Genomic DNA, 25,770 nt, shown 5'->3' with positions numbered 1-25,770 from the left:
GGGCTGGGGATTTGAACCTGCTACCTTAGGTGTATGTGGCTGGTGCCTTAGCCACTTGAGCCACAGGCGCCGAGCCAAGACTGATACAGTTTCAAATCTTCATCTAGGTGTCACCTTGGTACAGATCTGAGCCTTAGTTTTCTCATATGCAAATGCAGATAATAATTACCATGAAGGTTTTCATTTGTCCATTTTTCCTTCATAAGTCAATGATATTTTGTTCAGTATCTACTGTGTGCCAAGCATTGAGATGCTTCATAGGGTTGAGGTGAAACTTAACAAGAACATAGAATTAGGTGCTCAATAAATATAATTATTATCAATAATTTTTTTACAGTAATTTGTTTTACTACTTTTTTTACTATAATTCTTTTTTTTTTTATTAAGTGATAGCTGTGTACATTAATGCAATCATGGGGTACAGTGTAGTGTTTTCATATACAATTTGAAATATTTTCATCAAACTGGTTAACTTAGCCTTTATGTCATTTTCTTAGTTACTGTGTTAAGACGTTTATATTCTACTTTTAGAAAGATTCACTTATGTTGTTTGCCGGGCCCAGGCTGGATTCGAACCCGGCAGCTCAGGTGTATGTGGCTGGCGCCTTAGCCGCTTGAGCCATAGTCGCTGAGCCAATTCTTCTCATGACTATTGTATTTTCTAAAAAGCTGAAGGAAATGGTAGAATCAGACACTTTGGGCTCAAATTATATATCAATAGCTCACTTGCCAAATCATTAGATCTACATAATGACATCAGTTTCTTGTAAACGGGAATTAGTAGTATCAATTTGCCCAATTTGCCCACTGCCTGATTTGTTGAAGCTGAATTTTCTCTATCTGGCAGTTCTGAGAATGGTTAGGTGTGGGGACCACATGTCAGATCCCCGTGTTTCCTGGGTTTTGGTTCCTGGTAATGAAGAATGGTTCCTGGCACCAAGTCTATGGAGTAAATGATCAGAGCAAGCAGGTGCAAGTAGGCAAAATGCCAAAGGTTTATTAAAGCATAGTACATTCCAGAGAAGGAGTGGGTGCTAGTGGAGGTGACCCTGAGTTTAACAAGATTTCTCCTTTTATGCTACTTCCCTAATTTTATGTTAAGGTGGGGGGGTATTCATGGTTTTTCTGGAAAAGGGTGAAGAATTCCTGAAATTTGAAACCCTTCTTCTTTCTATCCTTGTAAGGCAATTTCTAGGGCTTGCCATGGTACTTGTAAGTTGTCATGGAGTGGGTGGGTGTGATTTTTACCACGTTAATGACGGTAGGTTATTTTGGGACACTGTTAACTGTGCACATGCTCCAGAGACCCCGTAGTGAGGCCTTGATCTTATCTCCACTCTGTGATTTTTCTGCCTCTTTCTGGTCAGTCAGTCTTTGAAGGCCCTCTGTTGTAGACCAAACATCTGGTCAGTCCTTGGGGATCCCCTGTACATGTCATCTGTTCTTTCTTGGGAGCCCCCTCTGGTCACTTTTTTCCTTCTAGTAGACAAAGCATCTCCTAGTGGCATCTGCCTCTCAGTGGACACCCCTACACAAAGCATCTATTCCCTTCTTCCTTATCCCTACCTAACAAAACTAGGAGCAAAGCCATTAATAAGAAAATAATTAAGATAAAATATGAAAGAGTTAAGTCATTAGAATACCATGGAGAGCTGGAGAGTGCCAAATCAGAGTGAGGATAGGGACAACTCAGGTCTGAGTTGTTAATCTAAAGTCAGGAGGGACAGGTGCAGAAGCAAGGCAAAAGAACTAGATGACTCACAGTATATGCAGACTTTCCCCTTACGAGGGTAGGTATAAAAAGAACTGCTCCAGCTGGTTTTAGGAGTTAGGTCCTAGGGGCCAAAATAGGGTGGGTTATATCCTGGGAAGTCTCAGGGGAAAGACAGGCAGGCAAATCAAAGCCAAAATCATTTTTAAGAAGTTGAGTCAGATATCAGGGATACCACAGAATTACTAAATATAAAACACCAGAGATGGGATCATAGGAGGGCTTCAAAGTCAAGGATTTAGAATACGGCAAAGATGGAGTCATAAGAACAAAGAAGGTGATAATAAGCAACTTGGTTTCAAGGTGATTGCTACGAACATTCATCACGTGTCTGTAGAATGTCAAAACACTCAGCAGGTCCAGAATCTGACAGCCAGCATTTTCTTGTGGAAGGAGCTCTTTTGAAGATCTAGGGACCACTTTCAATGGGGACAACTTTTGTTGTCCTGAGCCTGGCATTTTATATAGTCCCCCCATATAGGCAGGAAGAGAAGTTCTGAAGAAAGTCTTTTTTAAAATTGATACTTTCCAATGTATGAGCTGCATATGGAACTGATAAACTCCCTGTCACTTTAAATGTTTAAGGAAGGGCTGAATAATTCTTTCTGTTAATAGGTGAGAAATTAGACTAAATGACTAGTCCAACTCAAAGATATAATTCAAGGATTGCAGGGTTAGAGGTATAACACTTAGATAACTTTTAACATAAAAGCATACTACTCACTTACAGTATTTATAATTTATCACCTATGATCACATCCAAATATTTTGTTTAGTTTTATTCTGAAGCAAAAGAAATTACTTCTTTGTATTAAAGGTCTTCATTTATTTTTAAACAGTTGGTATCTTTTACATTTTATCAATTTGAGAAAATTTATTGTATTCATGAATTCAACTACAGTAGAACCTCCATAGTTGACCACCTTCCTACACCAACCACCTCCTTAACTTGACCTAATTCTTATAGACTAGACATGCACCACATGTACATATCAGTTCAGTAGGCCTAGTTCCTTGTGTGGACCCGTTTGTTATAGTCCCTTGGGTGGTCAGCTTACAGAAATTTTACTGTATTTATAAAATTCTCACTATATTCAAGGCACTCTGTTAGATAAAGATACATATATGTAAGACCTGGTTTCTTTTATTTTTTGTAATTTTTGGCTGGGGCTGGGTTTGAAACCGCCACCTCTGGTGTATGGGGCCAGTGCCTTACTCCTTTGAGCCACAGGCGCCACCCAAGACCTGGTTTCTATTCTCATAGAGTTTATAACCTAGAAGAAAAAATAACACAGGTCCTTATTTTTGCTTTACATCTTAGATATGTTATTCTGAATAATTATGGTTCTGGTTATAATTCTTTATAGTTGTTTGTTCATTTGTATGGTATGGCAGGGAAACACAGCCTAGATCCCTTTCTCCCCCTAGCTTGTTCTTCTTGTTAATGTCTATTTACTATCTTTCCCTAACATTACTTTCTTGCATATTTTCTGGCTCTTTTTTCTTTTCCTTCTGCATGATATCTTTTTTCTCTTCTTTCTTATGCAGAAACAGATATGTACAAATGCTTGACCAAATTGCTCGGCAGATGATTGACTTCTATAAAGACTTGGTAACTCAGCGAATGATGGACCAGCGCATTTTAGAAGAATTGTATAATTTTAAGCATGTTATTGAAGAACTGACCAGGTAAAAACTATACTCAAATATAAAGCAAAAGTGAAAGTCATATCTTTAAAGAAAGCAAAAAATATTCAGGGAAAGTGGAATGATTAAAGGTAAATACTCTTCTGTCTTGTCATGTTTATCAAGAGAACAGAAAGAACTGGATATCATTGTTGATATAGAAAAATATGTTATGGGAATTAATACAAAACTAAGGCTTTGTGTATTTGACAGGGAAAAGACTTGTTCTTCCTTCCAAGATACAGATGTTTATCTTAACTAGGTTCACAGAGCAGTGTCATGATTATCATGTGAAGGTTCAAATCTCAAAGAGATTAAGTACTATCTAGCAGCCATGGTTAGTGATCATCTTACCTTGAGGCAAGATGATTAGTGGCAAGAACAAAGAGGACATGATAGGCATGTCAGAGAGTGGAGGAGAGAAACATACAGGCCTGTCAGCATCCTTCCTCTAGAATGGAATGAATGATCCTTCTGCTCAGATCTTTCTGCTTTTTCTTGCTAGCCTCATTCCATTGTTAAAATTGGCATGATTTCATTCAGAACATACACTAGATTTCTTGATTTCTTTGGTTTATAAGGTGGAAAACTAGGAAGGGAAGTACACATAATAACTGAGAAGATGGCTGTGTATAAATCTGATTTCCTGGTAAAAGCTTTTGAACGTTTCCAATTATGAATTTAAAATTTCTTTGCTTTGTTCCAGGGAACTGTGTCTGGTTCGGGCACATGATGTGAAATTAACAAAGGATGCTGAGAAGGCCCACAGGGATTTGGCACAAGCTCTTTTAGATGCTGAAAAGAATGCCAAGTGAGTTACCTAAACTTTGTGTAGCATACTATGCATACAGAGGAAAGGGAGGAAAAAAGCTTTTGCAGCTTCTTCTTTTTTTTTTTTTTTTTGAGACAGAGTCTCACTTTGTTGTCTTGGTAGAGTGCTATGGTATCACAGCTCACAGCAACTTCAAATTCTTGGGCTCAAGCAATCCTCTGGCCTCAGCATCTCAAGTAGCTGGGACTACGGGTGCCCACCACAACACCTAGCTATTTTTAGAGACACAGTCTTGCTCTGGCTCAGGCTGGTCTTGAACTCATGAGCTCAGGCAATCCACCTGCCTTGGCCTTCCAGAATGCTATGATTACACGTGTGAGCCACCATGCCCAGCCTCCCTGTGATCCTCTCAACAGTGTGAATAGTATTGGCTTACCCAGTTTAATCTCTATGATAGGAAGTGGTAAATAAGTAAGAACAACCAAACCCTGTATGATTGAGTCAGTAAATACTGTTTAAGTGTTGTGTACATTTACCTCCCTGTCCATAGGTAGTGCTTTCTGGGAGGAACAAGCCTAAGTGTTGTTTCTGGGACCTGAGACTGTATCTAGGCCTTCAGGAGAAGTACTTAAATGCTCCAGGTAGTGGGTGGGGCACTTGAACTTCTTTCAGATGTGTGCTTATTCTCTGGCACAGCAGAGGCAGGTCCTATAGTGAGGCTGGACAGAGGTTTTTTTTTTTGTGGTGAGTTTGTCCTTAGGCTCCACAAAAGCTGGCAGGGAAGCTATTTCAGCAAGGTCAAAGGTCTGCTCCTAGCTCCTATGGAGTCACCAGGGTGGGGCTAACAATGTGGCCTCGCCTAACCAGAATGTCTGCTTGTGGAGGTGGGCCTATCTGAGATTCACAGTCTGGCTTCCAGAGTGGGTTTCCCTCTTCTCCCACCTTTCCTGCTCCATGGTCTTTCAGTGGTCCTTTCAGTGTCTGCCAGCAGGCAGGAACTCAAACTAGCTGAGTTTCCCTAGATTGTACAGTCGACTGGGAGCTTCCATGCTTAGGATCCTGGCCAGGGCTGAGAGCGTGGCCTTTCTGTGAGGGTAGGGGTGCTCTTTGAGCATACTGCACTTGGGACCCATGCTGTACAATCCTCTCAGTTTTGCCCATGTGGGCTCCATGACCTCCAGAGATTAGTTTATAAATCTCCCCTCTGTATCCTTGAGCAACATGATTGAGTCCCGAGGATATGGGATTTGGTCTATGGGCCTGTCCCTAGGTCTCTAAAGATCAATCCCTGACCGTACCAGGTATAAGCATGCTTGTCCTGGATTGCCCATGTGCTGAAATGGATTTGATGTCTTTCCTCTTCAGGTTGTGACCTACTTTGATGGAGCTGCTGGGCAGGCAGCATCAGTGAAGGCCCAAGCTCACAGTCCAAGAACTCATTAGTCCACAGAAGCAAGACTTAAAGGGGAAAGGCTTTAGCCCCACTCTCTGTGGAAGCCTCAGTGTTATGGCTTAATTATTTCCCTTGGCAGCCACAAGTGGGAGAGTGGAAGGAGAGGGAAAGATTCTAATAGAGGAAAGGTAGCACCCTGGTCATTTCTATTCCTCTCTCCAGAATGCAACCTACCTGGAATATCCAGGCTTTGGGTTCACATAGATCTCCCAGGACTTACTGGACCCCTGTAGCATCTGCAGTCTGGGCTAGGGTTGGGAAACATTTGTGTGGGAATGAACAAGACAAAAACTGAGGGACTGAAGTCCCCTGGCAAGACGAAAGGTTTATGGTGGGTAGAGAAGCAATATGACACCTGCCATCTTGGATTGGGTCTGTGGTGATAGGAAGCATCCTGGGGTGGGGGTGGCTGGGAGCCTCAGGGTTTGTCTGCAAAAAGCTTCCAGTTCACTGTTGGCAGCAGCTTTTGGGTTTGTGGGGTTATTTTGCTATTCAGTGTAGGGAAGGAGAAATAACCTGAGTAGAAATAGTGGGAAATGAGAAAGACAGACAAGAGACAAAAGATAGGATGGGGTCGGATGGTCTGATGCAGCTGATGACTGCAGCCAGCATGAAACTGTGGAAACACCTTTATTTATAAAGTATCTTTAACAAGGTAAATCTTAACACCTGGGGTAAAGATTAACTTTAAGGAGGAAAAGCTGTGTGCTTGCCAATAATAAGGAAAGTATGATGGGCTACGTGACTTCTGGCAGGTGAAAAGAATGTTTGATGTTAAAGGAGAAGCAGCTGGGAGGCGGGGGTCCTTCCTTGAACACCTCCCTGGGCTGTGGGGGCCCTATCACTTCAAAGCTATTCCCCACAGGGTTAGAAAGACTCTCCAGCAGCTTGGGAGTCCATTGACTGTCAGAGATGTGAAGGTGGGAGAAACACTTACTCCACCTACCCTTTTTACCAGATTCTAAGCATCCTTGGGGTTGATCTCTGCAAAATCTTTCTCTTTGTTCTGCTCTGCAACTTCATCCCATAGAGTCTCTTGTAGGTTCTGGCACCCTTCCCAGTTATTCCCAATCTATGTTTGTTTGTTTTATCTCTTTCATCAAAAATTTATCCTTGTTACTGAGACACTCTGGCAACTGGTGTCTCTGGTTAGCCGTTTTCCTTCATTTTCATCTGTTTCTGATTTTGTTTATTTGGGTCTTCTCTCTTGTGGTTAGTCTAGCAAGTGGTTTATTGATTTTGTTTATTTTTTTTAAACAACCAACTTTTGATTTTATTGATCCTTTGTATTTTTCTGTCTCCATTTTGCTTAGCTCTGTTCTTATTTCTTTCCTTATGCTACTTTTGGGTTTGGTTTGTTTTTCCTTTTCCAGTTCCTTGAGATACACTTTTAATGTTGTTTATTTGAAATCTTTCTTTCTTTTTTTTTTTTTTTTTTTTGAGATGGAGCCTCAAGCTATCCCCCTGGGTAGAGTGCTGTGGTATCACAGCTCACAGCAACCTCCAACTCCTGGGCTCAAGTGAGTCTCCTGCCTCTCTGCCTCCCAAGTAGCTGGGACCACAGGTGCCCGCCACAACGCCTGGCCATTTTTTTTGGCTGCAGCCATCATTGTTTGGCGGGCCCGGGCTGGGGATTTGGACCCGCCACCTTAGGTGTATGTGGCTGGCGCCTTAGCCGCTTGAGCCACAGGCACTGAGCCTTTTTTTTTTTTTTTTTTAAGAGATGGAGTCTTGCTGTATTGCTAGGCTGGAATGCAGTGGTACAATCATAGCTCCCTGCAGCCTCAGTCTCCTAAGCCAAGCAATCCTCAGCCTCAGCCTCAGCCTCCCAAGTAATTGGGATACTACCAAGTAATTGTAGCCCTCCATGATGTGGGTGGGTGCTGGCAGTGGCAACCGTTGGCAAATTGGGCCTATCCTTAGAACCCTGGGTGGTGTTATGTTGTCAATGGTAACATGTTGAGGTGGTGTTTCTTCTGTTTCTCAATGTGTGTGGGCAGTAGGTGTGATGGTTGGTATAGGGCTGTCCTCAGGCCCCTTTTTGGTGTGCAAAGACATCAGCTACAGTGGGTAGGACAGATTGATCCCTAGGCTCCCAGGTGGCATGCTTGGGTGCTGCCAGAGGTGGCAGTGAATAGTGCAGACATATCCACAGGCCCTTGATGGTATGTGTGGGTACCAGCTATGATGAACAAGCCCTTTGTGCTATTTTTTGAGCTATCCTCTTCTCTGAGAGAGCAGAATGGCGTTCTCCCTCCTTTCTTTGGGTTTTTGCTCAAACATCATCTTTTCAGTAAGATCTTTCCTGGACCTATATAAAATTGCAAAGTACTTTATACTTTCAATCCCCTTTCCCCAACCTATTTTTATCCACAGTACTATCCTGCTATGTTTGACTTTTTTATTTTCTTCTCCATTAAACATTATATGGGCAAGAATTTGTTTTGTTTTGTTTTTAATAGCAATTGCCATAGAGTGGGCACTAAGCAAATATTTGTTGAATGAATTACAAAAATAACCCTAGCACTCCTTTTGTGTATTGTCCATTATAAGAGCAAAATATTTTCTAAAACTAGAGAGGGAGAGAGGGAAAAGGAAATATAAATTCTTATTTTAAAAGTGGTGGTTCTGAAATGGGATAGTGTACTTATTTTTTGTAATTAGAAATTGTTAGTAATAATTTTTTCTTATAATTGATTATTTTATTGAAAATTTGGAGATATGTAAGTATAAAGAAAAGAACATCCATAATTCTTTCTTCTGGAGTTAACTGATTAATATTTTGATATATTTTCTTTTTTCTATATATTTTATTTCTTTATTTTTGGCTTTTATTAATACGTTTTATATATAATAATTGTATGTATTTATGGGGTATAGTTGACATTTCAGTACAATATGTAATTGTGTAAATGTACCAAAATGTGATTATATCAGGGTAATTAGCATATCTGTCACCCCAAACATTTATCATTTCTTTATATTGGGAACATTCAAAATCTACTCTTTTCTAGCCAATCGAAAATATAAGGTAATTATTGATAACAATGTTCCTTATTACCATAGAACACCAAAACTTATTCCTCTTATGAGCTGTACTTCTGTATCCATTAAGCACACTTTAGCTGTCCCTTCTCACCCCTCTCATTCCCTGCCTCTATTAACACTATTCTACTCTGTCCTCCTCTTAATGTGAGATCAATTTTTTTAGTTTCCACATATGAATGAAAACATGCAATATTTATCTTTCAGTGTCTGGCTTATTTCACTTAATATAATGTCCTGAACCATGTTGTTGTGAATAACAGGATTTTGTTCTCTTTTATTGCTTAGTAGTATTCCATTGCGTATGCCCTTTATTCACTCATTTGCTGATGGATACAAGTTGATTCCCTATCTTGGCTATTGTGAATAGTGCTTCAGTAAACATGGGAGTGCAGATATCTCTTCAATGTGCTGATTTCCCTTCCTTTGAATACAAATCGAGCAGTGGGATTGCTGGGTCATATAGTAATTCTAGTCACAGTTTTTTGTTTTTGTTTTTTTTTGAGACAGAGCCTCAAGCTGTCCCCCTGGGTAGAGTGCCATAACATCACAGCTCACAGCAACCTCCAACTCCTGGGCTCAAGCAAGTCTCCTCCCTCAGCCTCCCAAGTAGCTGGGACCACAGGCACCTGCCATAACACCTGGCTATTTTTTGGTTGCAGCTGTCATTGTTGTTTGGCAGACCCAGGCTGGATTCGAACCCGACACCTTAGGTGTATGTGGCTAGTGCCTTAGCCACTTGAGCCACAGGCACTGAGGCTAGTCACAGTTTTTTTTTTTAGGAAACTTCATACTGTTCTTTGTTTTGACTGTACTAATTTTCATACCCACCAACATTGTATAAGAGTTCCGTTTTCTTTATATCGGCATTAGCGTTTCTTTTTGTCTTTTTGATAATAACCATATCTTGATGGTATCTCATTGTGGTTTTGATTTTCATTTCCCTGATGATATTGGTGATTTTTTCATATATCTGTTGGCCATTTATATGTTTTTTTTAAAGAGATGTACATTCAACTCTGCCCATTTTTATTTATTTATTTATTTATTTATTTATTTAGACAGAGTCTCACTTTGTCACCCTCAGTAGAGTGCCATGGCATCCTAGCTCCCAGGAACCTCAGTTTCATGGGCTCAAGCAATCCTCCTATCTCAGTCTCCCAAGTAGCTGGGACTATAGGCAGCCACTACAACTCCTATTTTTTTTTTTTTTTTTTTTTAGAAATGGGGTCTTGCTCTTGCTCAGGCTAGTCTTCAACTCCTGAGCTCAAGCAATCTACCCACCTCAGCCTTCCAGAGTGCTAGGATTATAGGCATGAGCCCCATGCCCAGGCATTTGCCCATTGTTAAATCAGATTATTTGATTTTTGGCTGTTGAGTTGTTTGAGTTCCTTATATATTCTGAATATTTATATTTTCTCCAATGAATAATTTGCATATATGTTCTCCCATTCTAGAGGTTGTCTCTTCACTTTGTTGGTTATTTCCTTTGCTGTGGAGAAACTTTTTAGTTTGATAGAATACCATTAGACATTTTTGCTTTTGTTGTCTATTCTTTTGATTTCTCCATAAAATCTTTGCCCATATCAATGATCTGAAGTGTTTTCCTTTATTACTTTCATATTCGAGGGCACATTTTAGCCTTAATCTGCTTAGAGTTGATTTTTATGCATGGTGAGAGATAGGGGTCTAGTTTCATTTTTCTGTGTGTGGATTTCAAATTTCTTCAGCATGATTTACCAAAGAGACTATTCAGAGACATTCCCAGGGAATGTTCTTGGTGCTTTTGTCAAAAATTAGTTGGCTATAAATACATAGATTTCTTTCTGGTTTCTATTTTGTTCCATTGGGTTTAGTTTCTGTTTTTATGTTGATACCATGCTATTTTGGTTACTATAGCTTTGTAATATATTTGAAGTGTCAATATATTTTGAAGTCTGGTAGTGTGATGCCTCCAGCTTTGTTCTTTTTGCTCAGGATTGTTTTGGCTATTTGAGGTGTTTTGTGCTTTCATATGAACTTTAGAATTGTTATTTCTATGAAGAATTTCATTGGTAGTTTGATAGGGATTGCATTGAAACTATAGATTGCTTTGGGTAGTTTGATCATTTTAACAATATTAATTCTGGCTTGGTGCCGGTTGCTTAGCAGCTAGGGCACCAGCCATGTACACTGGGGCTGGCAGGTTCGAACCCTGCCTGGGCCTGCTAAACAACAATGACAACTACAATAACAACAACAACAAAATAGCTGAGCACTGTGGCAGGTGCCTGTAGTCCCAGCTACTTGGGAGGCTGAGGCAAGAGAATCACTTAAGCCCAAGAGTTGGAGGTTGCTGTGAGCTGTGATATAGGGCACTCTACTGAGGGGGACATAGTGAGACTCTGTCTCAAAAAATATATATATTAATTCTTTTAATTCATGAATATGCTATGTATTTCCATTTTTTGGTGTGTCCTCTTCAATTTGTTTCATCAGTGTTTTATAGTTTTCCTTGTAGAGATCTTTCACTTCCTTGGCTAAATTTATTTATTTATTTTTGGTAGCTATTATAAATAGGAATGGTTTCTTGATTTCTTCCTGCTAGTTCATTATTGGTTTATAGAAATGCTGCTGATTTTTGTATATTGATTTTGTATCTTGGATCATTACTGAATTAATAATCTATTAGTTATAAGAGTTTTTGGTGGAGCGTTTAGGGTTTTCCATATATATATTTTTTAATAAAAGTAAGATCAAACAATATGTAATTTTTATCACTTTTTACTCATTTTATATTTTAAAGAAATTTCCCATGTACCAAAGTATTAAGAACATGTTCTTTAGTTAATTGCAGAGTGGTTCTTTTTATCATAGAATAAATCGTATTGTTATCTGCCCAATCTCTTGCTATTGGACATTAAGATTGTTTCTGGATTTTTTGCTTTTGCTGTTATAAATTAAGTCATTAGTTCCTTTTTTAAAATTGAGGTCTACTTTTCAGATAGTAAAGTACACAAATCTTAAGAGTTAGCTTAATGTTTTTTTACATGTGTATTCTCCTGTGAATTTCTTCTCAATTATTTTGAACAAACAGAAGCCTCCAAATAGGAAGAGGCTCCAAGAACTGATGTAATAGTTCCTGACTTTTGCCAGACTGGTAGAATTCTATGTCATTGGCCTGTAATTTTTGTATCAAAGCTAATATCCCTTAGGAGGAAGATTTTAAAAAGATTTTTGAAATGCTGCTAGACCCTTTACAACTTTTATGTTTGTCTTTACTTCAGAAAGGCTTTTAATTTTAAGAGAAATTTCCATGTAAATTAGAAGGAAAAGGTATGGTCTGGTAGACACAAAGAAACAATAGTTAAGACAAAGCTGATTCATTATACTTAAGCTTTGGGTTGTTGGGAGATATAATTAGCCTAAGATTTAAATATATATATGTAATTTAAAATTTTAGTGGCTCAGCTCGGTACCTGTTGCTCAGCAGTTAGGGCACTTGCCACATGCACCAGGGTTGGTGGATTTGAACCCAGCTCCAGGCTGCTAAACAAACAAACAAATGAACCAACTAAAAAAATTGCTGGGCATTGTGGTGGGTGCCTATAGTCCCAGCTACAAGAGAGGCTGAGACAAGAGAATCACTTGAGCCCAAGAATTTGAGGTTGCTGTGAGCTTTGAAGCCACAGCACTCTACTAAGGGTGACAAAGTGAGACTCAGTCTAAAGAAAAAAAAAATTAGTAACTCACAATTGTTGGACTTTATGTTGTTAACAAAGAATCCTAAGTCTATGCGCAAAGAATCTTAATAATAAGATTCTTTATATTACAGTTACTTGTATCCTGAATTTTTTGTTAGATATCCTATTGTTATACCATTGGAATATTATGTTGTGAAAATCCTAGTGAATAAATAGAAAAGAATAAGATAAAAAATGTTCAGAACAAGGAGTAATATTTTGGATTTTTACTTTCATTAAGACTATTACAAGATTTATAAATACATGTGAACTTTTTTTTTCACTATACAGAAGTATTATCAATATATTTAGCAATTATAGCATAATTACCTTATGATAAGCCTTGAAAGAACAAATTGCATATTTTAGACTGAAGTCTTTTTTTATAAAAATGTGTCCATATAGCTGTTTCTCATTTTTTTTTTAATAGAATGGTGGAAGAATACCATGATTTATATAAATTACAAAGAAACAGGATGGAGAATGATATTAAACAGTTAATGACTGAAAGAGATGTCTGGAGTACAGCCACATATGACTTGGCTCTAAAGGTTGGTTCATCTGGATTCAGAATTCGGTCTTTCTTTTTTGCTGAAAGTTGGTTTTACAATGTGTAATAATCTAGACAAAAACTTTAAAACTGAAGATGTATATTATTGACACAATATAGCTTTTGCAGGCCTTGAAAAGGGAAAGTTAAACTTTTTCTTTTGTTTCTTTTCTTATTGGCTACCTAGCTATTACACAATTAAGGACTCTTTTTTTCCCACTAGACTCTATAAAGTATGAGAAATAATTCCTCTTCTGATGTTGGGAACATGTTAAATTTTTAAACTTTATACTATTTTATAACATTTATACTATTTATAATAAGTTCATACTAATTTATACTATTTATTATAATTTATAATACAGTAGGAAAGGTGGTTCTTATTTTTCTCACATAATCATGTAAGGATCACTGAATATCATACTCATAGTCTATTACCTTGGTACACAAGGTAATGAGTCTGGCATCTAGAAATTATAGATATTAACAGTAAATTTTGACCCTAAACAGATTAAGAAATTACTTCAAGGCCACATGCAGTGGCTCACGCCTGTAAACCCAGCACTTTGGGAGGCAGAGGTGGACATACTGCCTGAGCTCATGAGTTCGAGACCAGCCTGAGCTAGAACGAGAACCCATCTCTAAAAATAGCTGGGTGTTGTGGCAGGTGCCTGTAGTTCCAGCTACTTGGGAGGCTGAGGCAAGAGAATCATTTAAGCCCAAGAGTTAGAGGTTGCTGTGAGCTATGTGTGCCAGGACACTCTACTGGGGGGAGAAAGTGAGACTCTTATCTCAAAAAAAAAAAAAAAAGAAATTGCTTCAGTTGGATTGGTTCAGTGTTCCACTGGTGGCAGGTCACAGAGTTCTCCATGGGGATATCCTATATTAATACCTCCATATTAGGATTCTTTTTTCTTTCTTTCTTTTCTTTTCTTTTTTTAAATTGAGACAGAGTCTCACTATGCTGCCCTTGGTAGAGTGCTGTGGCATCACAGCTCACAGCAACCTGAATCTCTTGGGCTTAAGCGGTTCTCTTGTCTCAGCCTCCCAAGTAGTTGAGACGACAGGTGCCCACCACAATGCCCAGCAATTTTTTTGTTGTAGTTGTCATTGTTTTTAGCAGGCCCGGGCTGGGTTCGAACCCACCAGTCCCCAGTGTATGTGGCCAGCACCCTAGCTATTGAACTATGGGTGCTGAGCTACATATTAGGATTTTGTATTTAGATCCTGCCCCATGTAGTTTGTTAAGTATTTTGATGAAAATTATTTGTCAAACTGTGCCAAGGTCCCAAAGCTAGAGAGAAAACAATACAATGGCTGGTGGATTCAAGACTTGTTGATTCAAGAGATAATTATTATAAATCTAGAGCATTAATGGGGATATGCTAGAGGCGTTCCCATTCAAGAGAGGAGAGATTTCTAGTATCACAAGAGGCTCTAATTCAGTAATGAAATGCAAGTAAAATTGAGGTATAAATCCTAAAGAGAACTTGCAAAAATCACTATTATTTGCTGATTATACAATCAACTACTCAGAAAACTGGAAAAATCAATGTAAAGATTACTTGAAGTAATTAGCTTTTGATAAGGTAACTGGATACCAGATAAATATATAAAACCCAGATTCCTGCATACCAATAATAAGCAATTAAAAATGCAGAGAATGAATAAACTTAAGAAAGGACAAGCCCTATTTGTTGAAAACTCTAAAACTGTATTAAAGAACCTAAAAGAAAACAAATTAAAGAGACTTATATGATATATTACCAATTCAGAACAATAATTAATATTGTATAAATGTCAATTCCTTCCAAATTAATTTATAAATTCAATATAATTCTATTAAAAATAAATATCAAGAGCTATCTTATTTTTAGGGTCAAGTTGATTATAAAACACATCTAGACATGAGGATATAAAACATTATAAAAGAAAAAAAAATTTTTTGTGACAATCTCACTGAGTCACCTGAATTAGAGTACTATGGCATCATCATAGCTCACAGCATTCTCAAACTCCTAAGTTCAAGCAATCCTGCCTTAGCCTCCTGACTAGCTGGAACTATAGGTGCCTGCCACTATGCCCAGCTTAATTTTTCTATTTTTAGTAGAGATGTGCTTTCACTTTTGCTCATGCTGGTCTTGAGCTCTTAAGTTCAAGCAATTCTCCTGCCTGAGCCACCACACCCAGCCTCTAAAAGAATATTAATAAAAAATAACTTGCTCAATATCAATCTGTGATGTTTCAAAAAATAACTTGCACTTCTAGATGTTATAGAATATAACATATATATAATAGATATATATATTTTTTGAAACAGAGCCTCAAGCTGTCACCCTGGGTAGAGTGCTGTGGCATCACAGCTCACAGCAACCTCCAGCTCCTGGGCTCAAGCAATTCTCCTGCCTCTGCCCCCCAAGCAGCTGGGACCACAGGCACCCGCCACAACGCCTGGCTATTTTTTGGTTGCAGCTGTCATCAGTTGTCATTATTGTTTAGTAGGCCCGGGCTTGTACAATTGATTTGATATCCATGTATGAGTATTTCTCAAAGTGTGGTCCAGGGACTCCATGGAAGTCTGTGAGCCCCTTTAAGAAGCTCCATGGGATTGTAACTAATTTCATCATAATATTAAAATGTTATTTGCCTCTTTCACTCGTATTCTCCCATGAGTATGCAGTGGACCTTTTGAGAAGCTACTTCACGTGGGCTATTGCAACAGATTGAATGCAAAAGAAAACGTGAGAATCCAACTCTATTCTAAGACAGGCATTTACATTTGTAATAGCATGAAACAAAAATACCTTTTCACTTTTTTTTTAAAAATATATTTTTTCACAAAATTCTCTTTATGTTAATATATAATAATTTTTTAATGTTTAAGTGAATTAATAAATACATATTTTTAATAATTTTAGCTTAATTTCCAATATAGTAACTATCAATAGATACAATCCATACAAATAAAAGAGTACTTTGGAGTACTCTTTTTTTTTTTGAGACAGAGTCTCACTCAGTAGCATGCTGTGGTGCCACAACTCACAGCAACCTCCAACTCTTTGGCTTAAGCGATTCTCTTGCCGCAGCCTCCCAAGTAACTGGAACTACAGGTGCCTACAACGATGCTCAGCTATTTTTTTTTGTTGCTGCAGTTGTCATTGTTGATTTTAGCTGGCCTGGGCCAGGTTTGAATCCACCAGTCTTGGTGTATGTGGCTGTTGCCCTACCCACTGAGCTATGGGCCCCGCCCTACTCATTCAGTTTTGAGTATAAAGGGGTATGGAGATTAAGTTGTATGAGAACTTCTGCTATATATTATTATTTGGTTCCAATTTAGTAGTTTTTGAAAACATGAATTTGTAATTCATAGTAGATAATGATTTAAACAAGAAGTTTTGGTTAAGTTAATGATTCAATGAGAAATTAATATATGAAACCAGTGTAATAAATTATAATGGTTTGTTAATGTTTTAGGCTCCTGATTATAGTACATTATTTTTATAGGTAATTGATAGAAATAACGTCGTATTGGCTAAAAGACTTTACCTCAATGAAAAAGGCTGGGATAAACACACTAAGCATTTCATCATCCTGCTGACAACTAAGGTAAAGCTTAAGTTATAGCAAGAAAGACTGCAAATGTTGAGGGTTGAGACTATAAGAAATCTTTGCTAAATTTACAGATTTTGAAACATGGTTTTATATTTGTGCTTCATTGTGTGCAGAATGAAAAATCTAAGGAAAGGTGAATAAAGGTTCTTAATTCCTTATATTCATTTTCTATCCTAACTAAAGCAATTTATCTGAGTTTATTAATACTACAAAGTCATTCATAGAATTACGGTTATATTTATTAGTGCTTCAACTAAAGAAAAGTAAGTAGCTATATTTATTGAAGGAGTTAGTTACATCAGGGGTCCTCAAACTTTTTAAACAGAGGGCCTGTTCACTGTCCCTCAGACCATTGGAGGGCCGGACTGTGGGCCCTGGGATGAGTCGGCTGCTAAGCAGGACAGGCAGTGGCGGCAAAAACACCCGGCAGGCCGGATAAATGTCCTAGGTGGGCCACATATGTACAGGCTGTAGTTTGAGGACACCTGCACATTATCCATGCATTATATGCAATTTTGGGGGACAATTCATTCAATACACTAGGAGGAAAGGGGAGGAACTGGCATTTAGTGTGTTTCTACTGAGTAAAGCCAGGTACACTAGTCATTTGATTTAACTCTGAAAACACTCCTGTGAAATAGGCATTAAGGTCTTTATCTTATGAATAATAGAAATTAATGACAAATTTCATTACACAGCTAGTCATGACTAGGATTCACATTTGGTTCCACCTGGCCTTGTGGTTCCTCTTCATTCTAGTGCACCACATGACTCCTGTGAAAGTCCTGTGGGAAAACGGGGTGTGTGTTACAAGGAAGAAATAATCTTGTCTATAATACTTTATGTATCATGGAAAAACTGTCACCAAATGAACTGTGTAGTAGTATTACTGATGATATTTTGAAAAAGAGCTATCTTCAATTTTTTGATTCATTCCTTATGATTTCTCTAGTATTACAGTATTAATCATGGCCCAGTGTATGTTAACGAATATTTACATATTCATGAATAAATGAACAATTTGTTTAATTCCATGCACTTTTATCTAGGACACTGCAGACCTTGCGCTGTTGCAGAAGTTGACACACAAATGGAAAAACTTAGTGAATAAATATAGAGAGGAGATAGAACATACTGAAGAGATTACAAGGAAGACATTGCAAATTGTTAGGGATGGCCTTAGCAAATGGCAGGAGCATTTCAAAAATACTACGTGAGTCACCGAATGTTCTGTTTTTCTGATTATATCATGTCTGATAACAGTCCAATTCTGTTTCTCTCTTTTACCTTCCCATTGCTCTAATAATGATCTTGGGGAGGTAACCAGCAGTCTTTATGAGGGCACAATCCTGAGAGGACCTTGAATAGTCCTGTGCTTTCTAGTGCTTAGTATCTCTGTAGTACATCCTGAACCCCTGCCCAGCTGTTGCCGCCTCCATTTATCATATTTTGCTGTGTATAATGAACACATTTTTGCCCAAATTTTTGAGGAAAAGTAAGGATGCTCATTATACATTAATAGGACAGCTTAAAGCAGGAGAGCCCAATAGAGGCCTGCTGGACACTGCACCGTCCTGCCTGGGCCTGGTGGGCACGTGATGTTCCGATCCAGAAGGATCTGGGATCTGGTGGGAGCAGACCAGAGCAACCTCTGCTGAGCACCACAATCAAGGGAGAGGATGGTGGCGGGCTGGTGAGGTGGGCCACGTGGAAAGGACCAGGAGCCCTAATGGAGGCCCTAAGGACGCCCCTGGCTGGCTGCTGGCCAAAAGGCCTCAGAAGGCCCCGGCCTGCTGGCCACCTGCGTGATCATCTCAGCCATGGCTCTGATGTGATGGGGAGGGAAGGGCTCCCAGGAGAGAGGGAAGGGGCAAGTTTCACAGAGTGGGATGCTGTGGAAGGGTAGTGTGATCTGCATATTTATTTGGGGAGCATTAGCCCTCCCCAGATGTGTTTCTTCCACCTGAGGGCAGGCTACTTTCTCAAGGGGGGTTTTCCTCAAAGTTTGGGCCCAAAACATGGGCATGCATTATACATGGCAAAACATGATACGTCTAGCTCTTTTAAAAATAAAGTCAACTTGTGTCATTACTATTGGCAAACTTGAGCATCTGCAAATACATGTGGAGAGAAATAAAACCAATGGTGGCAGCTACAGGGAGAGTGATTTTGATTGAATATTATACTTTGTAATGATTAGAGAAATCTGACAGTGGAAGAAGCTACAAATAAAGTAGCTACATTGAGGCCAAATGCTTAAATCACAGTCAGGGTTACTGGGAATCTATACTTTGGCTGTGGGCTGGACTAGACTAAAGTTCTTTTAGACTTTAATATACTTTGTTGAGGAGACACATGTGGGTACAATTTCCATTTCAGATTGAGAACAGTGGTTTCAGTTTTTCTTTTTTTTTTCTCTCTCTCTCTTTTTTGAGACAGAGCCTCAAGCTATTGCCCTGGGTAGAGAGCTGGTGTCACAGCTCACAACAACCTCAAACTCCTGGGCTTAAGCGATTCTCTTGTCTCAGCCTCCCAAGAAGCTGGGACTACAGGCGCCCACCACAACACCCGGCCATCTTTGGTTGTAGTTGTCATTGTTGTTTGGCAGGCCCAGGCTAGATTTAAACCCGCCAGCTTTGGTGTATGTGGCTGGCACCTTAGTCACTTGAGCTACAGGTGCCTCTAGGTTTCAGTTTTTCATAACCACTAAAGGCTTTCTAAATTAGATTTGGAAATTCTAGAACAGTGATTTTCAACCAGTGTGCTGTGAGAGGACCTTAGGTGTACCATGAAAAATTTTAAAGATCATTGTTTTTTAAAGAAGTTCAAAGCACAGTAAGTATACTTTTTTTTAACTTTTTTTTTTTATCAACATCACTTAAGTGTGATTTGGAAGTTTAACTATAGGTTCAAGTGTGCTGTGAAATAAAAAAGATTGAAAACACTGTTCTAGAAGCTGAAGCTGTACATCTCCGACCTGTTTGCTGCTGCTATGTGCTCATTGCTGTTTGTTGACACTTAGTGGGAGAGGAGCATAGGTGGCTGTGGTTCTCTTCTTTCTCCTCATGAACTTCTTTATCAATAGCTTTCACCTTGTGAAACTTCATAGCAATTAAAGAAAACTCTTTTTTGCCATAGTTGGGACGCTTAAAACTTGACCCTTTATTGATGCTGTTGGCATCCTTTCTATTTATATGTTTTAGGAGCTGTGTTCAACATAAATTCTTCTCATGATGACCTAGTTCTGAATTCTCAAGACTCAGAGACCACTCTTTAAAAAAATACTATCATGAGCATCGCCCTATAGCTTAGTTGCTTGGGTCTGATTAGAGTCTGAATTTATATTTATAATTTTAAAGATAAATGCAATGCCTATGGGGAGAGCGGCTAGAACTGGAACACGTACTTGAAAATCATTGTAGAGAAACATCATATTAATTGTTTCGTGTATAGACTTAAGTTTATGCCTTGTGCTGAGGCCTTTCTCTTACTATCTTTTCTTCTTTCAGTGTTACATTCGTTTTGTCCCCTAATAAGGCAAATGTGTTTGAATTAATTCTTTTAGACTTCAAGCAGTGGCAAAAGGTAAGACTTTCTAATAAATAGTTTGGTAATCAAAGTGCTGGCTGTGAAACTAACACTCCTTACCTATAAGACCACCAGGACTTTTAAAAATATACTTCAGTATTTTCAGGCTGGGCACAATGGCTCTCACCTGTAATCCTAGCACTCTGGTAGGCTGAGGTGGATGGATCACCTGAGCTAATGAGTTCGAGACCAGCCTAAGCCAGAGCAGGATCTTATCTCTAAAAATAGCAGGGTGGGTGGTGCCTGTGGCTCAAAGGAATAGGGTACCGGCCCCATATACTGGAGTTGGTGGGTTCAAAACTGACCCTGGCCAAAAACGGCAAAATAAATAAATAAAATAAAAATAACTGAGTGTTGTGGTGGGTACCTATAGTCCCGGGTACTCAGGAGGCTAAGGCAAGAGAATTGCTTAAACCCAAGAGTTTAAGGTTGCTGTGAGCTGTGATGCCACAGCATTCTACTGGGGGTGACATAGTGAGACTCTGTCTCTCTCTCTTTCTCTCTCTATATATATATGCTTCAGTATTTTCATTTCTATTTCAGATTTGGAGGCCAAATAAAGTTAGGTTGCTAGAAAAGAAATTTGGAAAAGATAGATGGGTGGCAGTGAGGGTAGTTATGATTCTCTTATTTGTCAAGACATAAGTAACATTAGTGCCTCTCTTGCATCTGACTTTTGTTTTAAGGAAAATTGGACTTTTAAAATTAATAACATCTTTTTTTATTACTGTGAAATATATATTAATATAAAATTTGCCACATTATGGGCAGCACCTGTGGCTCAGTGGTGGAGCACCAGCCCCGTATACCAAGAGTGGTGGGTTCAAACCCAGCCCTGGTCAAACTGCAACAACAAAAATAGCCGGGCGTTGTGGCGGGTGCCTATAGTCCCAGCTACCCAGGAGGCTGAGGCAAGAGAATTACCTAAGCCCAGGAGTTGGAGGTTGCTGTGAGCTGTGTGATGCCACGGCACTCTACCGAGGGCAACAAAGTAAGACTCTGCCTCTACAAAAAAAAAAAAAAAAAAATTGCCATATTATTTGCATTCACATTATTGTACAGTCATCACCACCATCCATCTCTAGAACATTTTCATCCTCCCCAACTGAAATCCTATACTCGTTAAATAGTAACTCCCCATGTCTGCCTCTTCCTAGTCTCTGGCAATCATTAACTCTACTTTCTATGAATTCGATTGCTCTAGCCACCTCATGTAAGTTGAATAATACAATATTTTCCTTTTGTGCTTGGCTTATTTCCCTCAGCATGATGTCCTCAAGGTTCATATTTCAGTAGTATACTTCAGAATTTTCTTGTTTTTTAAGGCTAAATAACATTCCCTTATATGTGTATATCACATTTTCTTTATCCATTAATAAAATCTTTCTAAAAGGGTTTGAGCTTTGAAATTAGTTTTTATTAATCAAATCACTTTCATGTTATAGTAATCTAACAAAGGAAAATATATGACACTGAAATACTTCCAAAGTAAATATCAAATTCATGGCTTTATGAATCTTATGTAGATCCCAAGAAACCATTTTTTCTTTTGGAATGACTTGAGTGGAATATGCTCAGAATTGAAGATGTTTGCTGTTCTATATACAATATACCAAGTTAATGACTTTTTTACTGTTTATCTGGCAGTTTTGATATGCATAGATACAATTTAAAAACCATGCTTCTTATTCATTAGGAATAATAATAACTCATTTATTAAGCACTAACTCTTTGTCAGGAGCTGAAAATGTTTTCCATATGTTACCTTTCGTACTACTTATGGCCAGCAGTACCCCCAGCAGTATCCCCTTCTCACAATGTGGAAATTAAAGCTTCAGAATATTGTGTAGTTTACCTAAGTTGTCTATAAACAGTAAGTGGCACAGTCAGCATTTGTGTCCAGGTCTCTCCAATACCAAAATTCTTACTGTTAATTATCTTTTATATTGCCTCCCTATACTGATAACTTTTAATGAATGATATTTCCATTTTCTGAGAAACCAATAATGGCAAGCTTTATGTATAAATTGTATTTTATTTTTTCCAGAAATATTTATTGATACATAAATAAAATATAACCTGTACATCCTTGGAACTTTCCCAATCTAGTGGAGATTATGTAAACAGATATATTACACCCTTACTAAAGCAAGTAGTAATTAAATATGCTCAGTTCTCTAGTGCTTAATTGCCTGTCACTAATTTTTTACTCACATAGGATTTAATATAATGATCTTTATCTTAGTAAATCATGAGTTACCTCAGAGAGTATTGAAATTAATTTAAATTCACTTTAATTTTCAAAATATATGTCACATACTGTATCTGTGGAAAAAATGTTATGAATAATAATAGGATATACAACTACAAAACAATTGGAAGTCACTGAGGAATAAGGATCTGAGTAGACTGATAAAATTATTACTGAACAATGTGTTAATTTTTGCCCTCCTTTTCACTCTTTAGGGACTGAATGATGTGAAAGAAAAGTTTACTGGAGATGCTCTACTGTCGAAATACGATACTCTTAAGATTATTAAACATTTACAGGAAAACTGGTCAGATATTGGGTTTGCGATATTTGGTCGCCATAGAAGTTTGGAGGGAGAGATGCCAGCAGAGCAAAAGCAGATGGACGATATATTAAAAATCATACTAAGACTCTACAAAGAATTTGAAATAAGAATAAATGGGGACAATGGTAAGAAAAAAAACATGATAATTAGATTTCTTGGTATTATAAAGCATTTCAATAGGAACTATTGGGTGGAACCTGTGGCTCAGTGGGTAGGGTGCCGGCCTCATGGCCAAACTGCAACAAAATATAGCTGGGCATTGTGGCAGGCACCTGTAGTCTCAGCTACTTGGAGGCTGAGGCAAGAGAATCGCCTAAGCCCAAGAGTTGGAGGTTGCTGTGAGCTGTGATGCCACAGCACTTTACCAAGGGCAACATAGTGAGACTCTGTCTCAAAAAAAGTAAAAGTAACTATTTTTAATATAATTAATGTTTAAAATAAAAGTAATATATACATACAGTATCCAAAATCAAGCAAAATAAGCAAAGCATTGAGCATCACTTTATTGAAATATAATTTATTTACATTATAATCACCTACTTCAGGTGCATGATTCTATGATTTTTTACTATATTCACAGACATGCATCTATTAACCACAGTCAATTTTAGAATACTTTCATCAAAATAAACCTCAGAAGAAACCTCTTACTCTTTAGCTCTCACCCTTTATCCACACCTCCATATCTGCCTTAGTCCTAAATCTACTTTCTGTCTCTATAGATTGCCCTGTTCTGGACTTTCATATGATTGAAATCATATGCTGTGTGATCTTTTGTGACTAGCTTCTTTCACTTGGCATAATATTTTCAAGGTTCTTCCATGTTTTAGTGCATATCAGTGTTCATTCATTTTTACGACCTAATATTCCTTTGTATGTATAAATCACATTTTGTTTGTCATTTCATCTGTTGACTGACTTTTGTGTTGCCAGTTTGGGGCTACTATGAATAATGCTATTAATAACATACACATCTGTGTACACATTTCTGTATATATAACTATGGGGAGGGGGAGGGATAGGTTGATTTCTCAGTGAGGTACCCTGCCTCAATCTTGGGATATCCAGTGGGAAAGCTTGCAGACCAGCAATCTCTGGGGGCTCATCAAAACCACTGGAAGAGGCTCGGCGCCTGTGGCTCAAGTGGCTAAGGCACCAGCCACATACACCTGAGCTGGCGGGTTTGAATCCAGCCTGGGCCTGCCAAACAACAATGATGGCTGCAACCAAAAAATAGCCAGGCGTTGTGGTGGGCGCCTGTAATCCCAGCTACTTGGGAGGTGGAGGCAGGAGACTCGCTTGAGCCCAGGAGTTGGAGGTTGCTGTGAGCTGTGACACCACGGCACTCTACCCAGGGTGACAGCTTGAGGCTTCGTCTCAAAAAAAAAACCACTGGAAGATGGAAAGAGCCCAGAGTATTAAGCTCTTTGAACTTTTGATATGTAGTTAGATTAGGAAATGCGGTTTACTTCCCCTATAGAACTAGTTTCTCCCAACCCCTTTCTAAATATACCATCAGTTGTTTGGTCTGTTAACAACTCCCTATGGTTTATGCATCCTCTCTCTCTATCCAGTCTTCTTGAGGATTTGGGGTTCTTTCAACTTATCTTTTGGCATTTTTACATTTTGCATAAGCACCTTTGTTGGAAATCAGTACAAACCTTCTGAGGAGGCCATAGAGGGATTGTTTGGTTTACTCGGCCTGAGTTCATGTAAGCCTTCTCCAGACATTCTCAGACGTTATGTTTTAAACTGGTGTGATTTTTTTTTATTTTCGGTGTAGTTTGCCCAGTAGGCTTTCAAACCAGGTAGGGGTTCAAAAGCAACAGGGTTCTGACATATACCCTGAAGTAGAATTCCTTGTCATGTGGTAACTCTATGTTTCATTTTTCAAAGACTGCCACAGTATTTTCAAAGTGCCACAGTGTTTCATAAATGCATTATTTTATATTCCCACCAGCATTGTATGAGGGTTCTGATTTTTCTACATTCCTGCTGGCACTTGTTATCTTACCTTTTAATTGTAGCCTTACAAGAGAGTGTGAAATAACATCTCATTGTGATTTTGATTTGTGTTTTCCTGATGACTAATGAAGCTGAGCATTTTTTTTTTTTTTTTGAGACAGAGTCTCACTTTGTCACCCCCAGTAGAGTGACATGGCGTCACAGCTCGCAGCAATCTCCAACTCTTGGGCTTAACTAATTCTCTTGCCTCAGCCTCCCAAGTCGCTGGGACTACTTCAGGCACCTGCCACAATACCAGGCTATTTTTTTGTTGCAGTCATCATTGTTGGTTAGCAGGCTCCGGGCCGGGTTTGAACCTGCCAGCCTCGGTGTATGTGGCCAGCGCCGTAACCACTGTATACAGGAGCCAAGCCTGAAGTTGAGCATCTTTTAAGGCTTATTAGACATTTGTATATCTTCTTTGGAGAAATATTGTTCTGGTCCTTTGCCAATGTCTTTTATTTTTGCTAAGTTAGAAAAATATTGATATTTTTGCTATTGGTTTGTAATACACATTAGGAAGAAAAGCAATATTGGAAATTTTCATACTACTAGAGAACACACCATTGTAAAACATTGGTAGATATTATATATTATCAATGTTATGCACTGTGATTGCTTGTATTAGACAGATGTCCACCAGTTGACAATAGATCATGCGAGATATTAGCCTATGAGATGTTAGCATTCTACATGGGTGGTTCTCAGACTTTAGTGTGATTAATTTAGGGATTTAGTGAAAAATGCAGATTCCTGAGCCCTGCAATCCATTCATTCTGGTACACTGTGTCTAGAAAGATGCCCACAACCAACAATTTTAGGAAGCTTCCTAGGTGATTCTGATCTAAGTGGTCCATGTAACATACTTTTAGAAAAAAATCCTTTATTATGAGCCACTTAGTAACTTGCTCTAATATAAATGTAAAACACCCTCCCCTCACATATACTAATGGTTCTTTGCCCATGTTTTTTTTTTTTTTTTTTTTTTTTT

The 25,770-nt window shown here is 38.5% G+C and overlaps 1 protein-coding gene across 1 annotated transcript in view; it reads left to right on the top strand.

Annotated features, from left to right (window-relative positions):
* AXDND1 (axonemal dynein light chain domain containing 1) overlaps positions 1-25,770 on the top strand; it is a 91,368-nt gene that overhangs the window by 27,140 nt on the left and 38,458 nt on the right. Inside the window, exons 9-15 of the mRNA XM_012802584.2 lie at positions 3,320-3,460; positions 4,164-4,268; positions 12,880-13,000; positions 16,504-16,605; positions 17,661-17,824; positions 20,121-20,196; positions 22,666-22,900. Of these exons, the coding sequence (XP_012658038.1) occupies positions 3,320-3,460; positions 4,164-4,268; positions 12,880-13,000; positions 16,504-16,605; positions 17,661-17,824; positions 20,121-20,196; positions 22,666-22,900 (944 nt within the window). The remainder of the gene's footprint in view (positions 1-3,319; positions 3,461-4,163; positions 4,269-12,879; positions 13,001-16,503; positions 16,606-17,660; positions 17,825-20,120; positions 20,197-22,665; positions 22,901-25,770) is intronic.

This window comes from Otolemur garnettii, unplaced genomic scaffold (assembly GCF_000181295.1).
Source record: "Otolemur garnettii isolate 467f Iridium unplaced genomic scaffold, OtoGar3 scaffold00016, whole genome shotgun sequence".
NCBI lineage: Eukaryota > Metazoa > Chordata > Mammalia > Primates > Galagidae > Otolemur > Otolemur garnettii.
The sequence above is the reverse complement of the archived record's forward strand: the minus strand, read 5'-3'. Positions and strand labels throughout refer to the sequence as shown.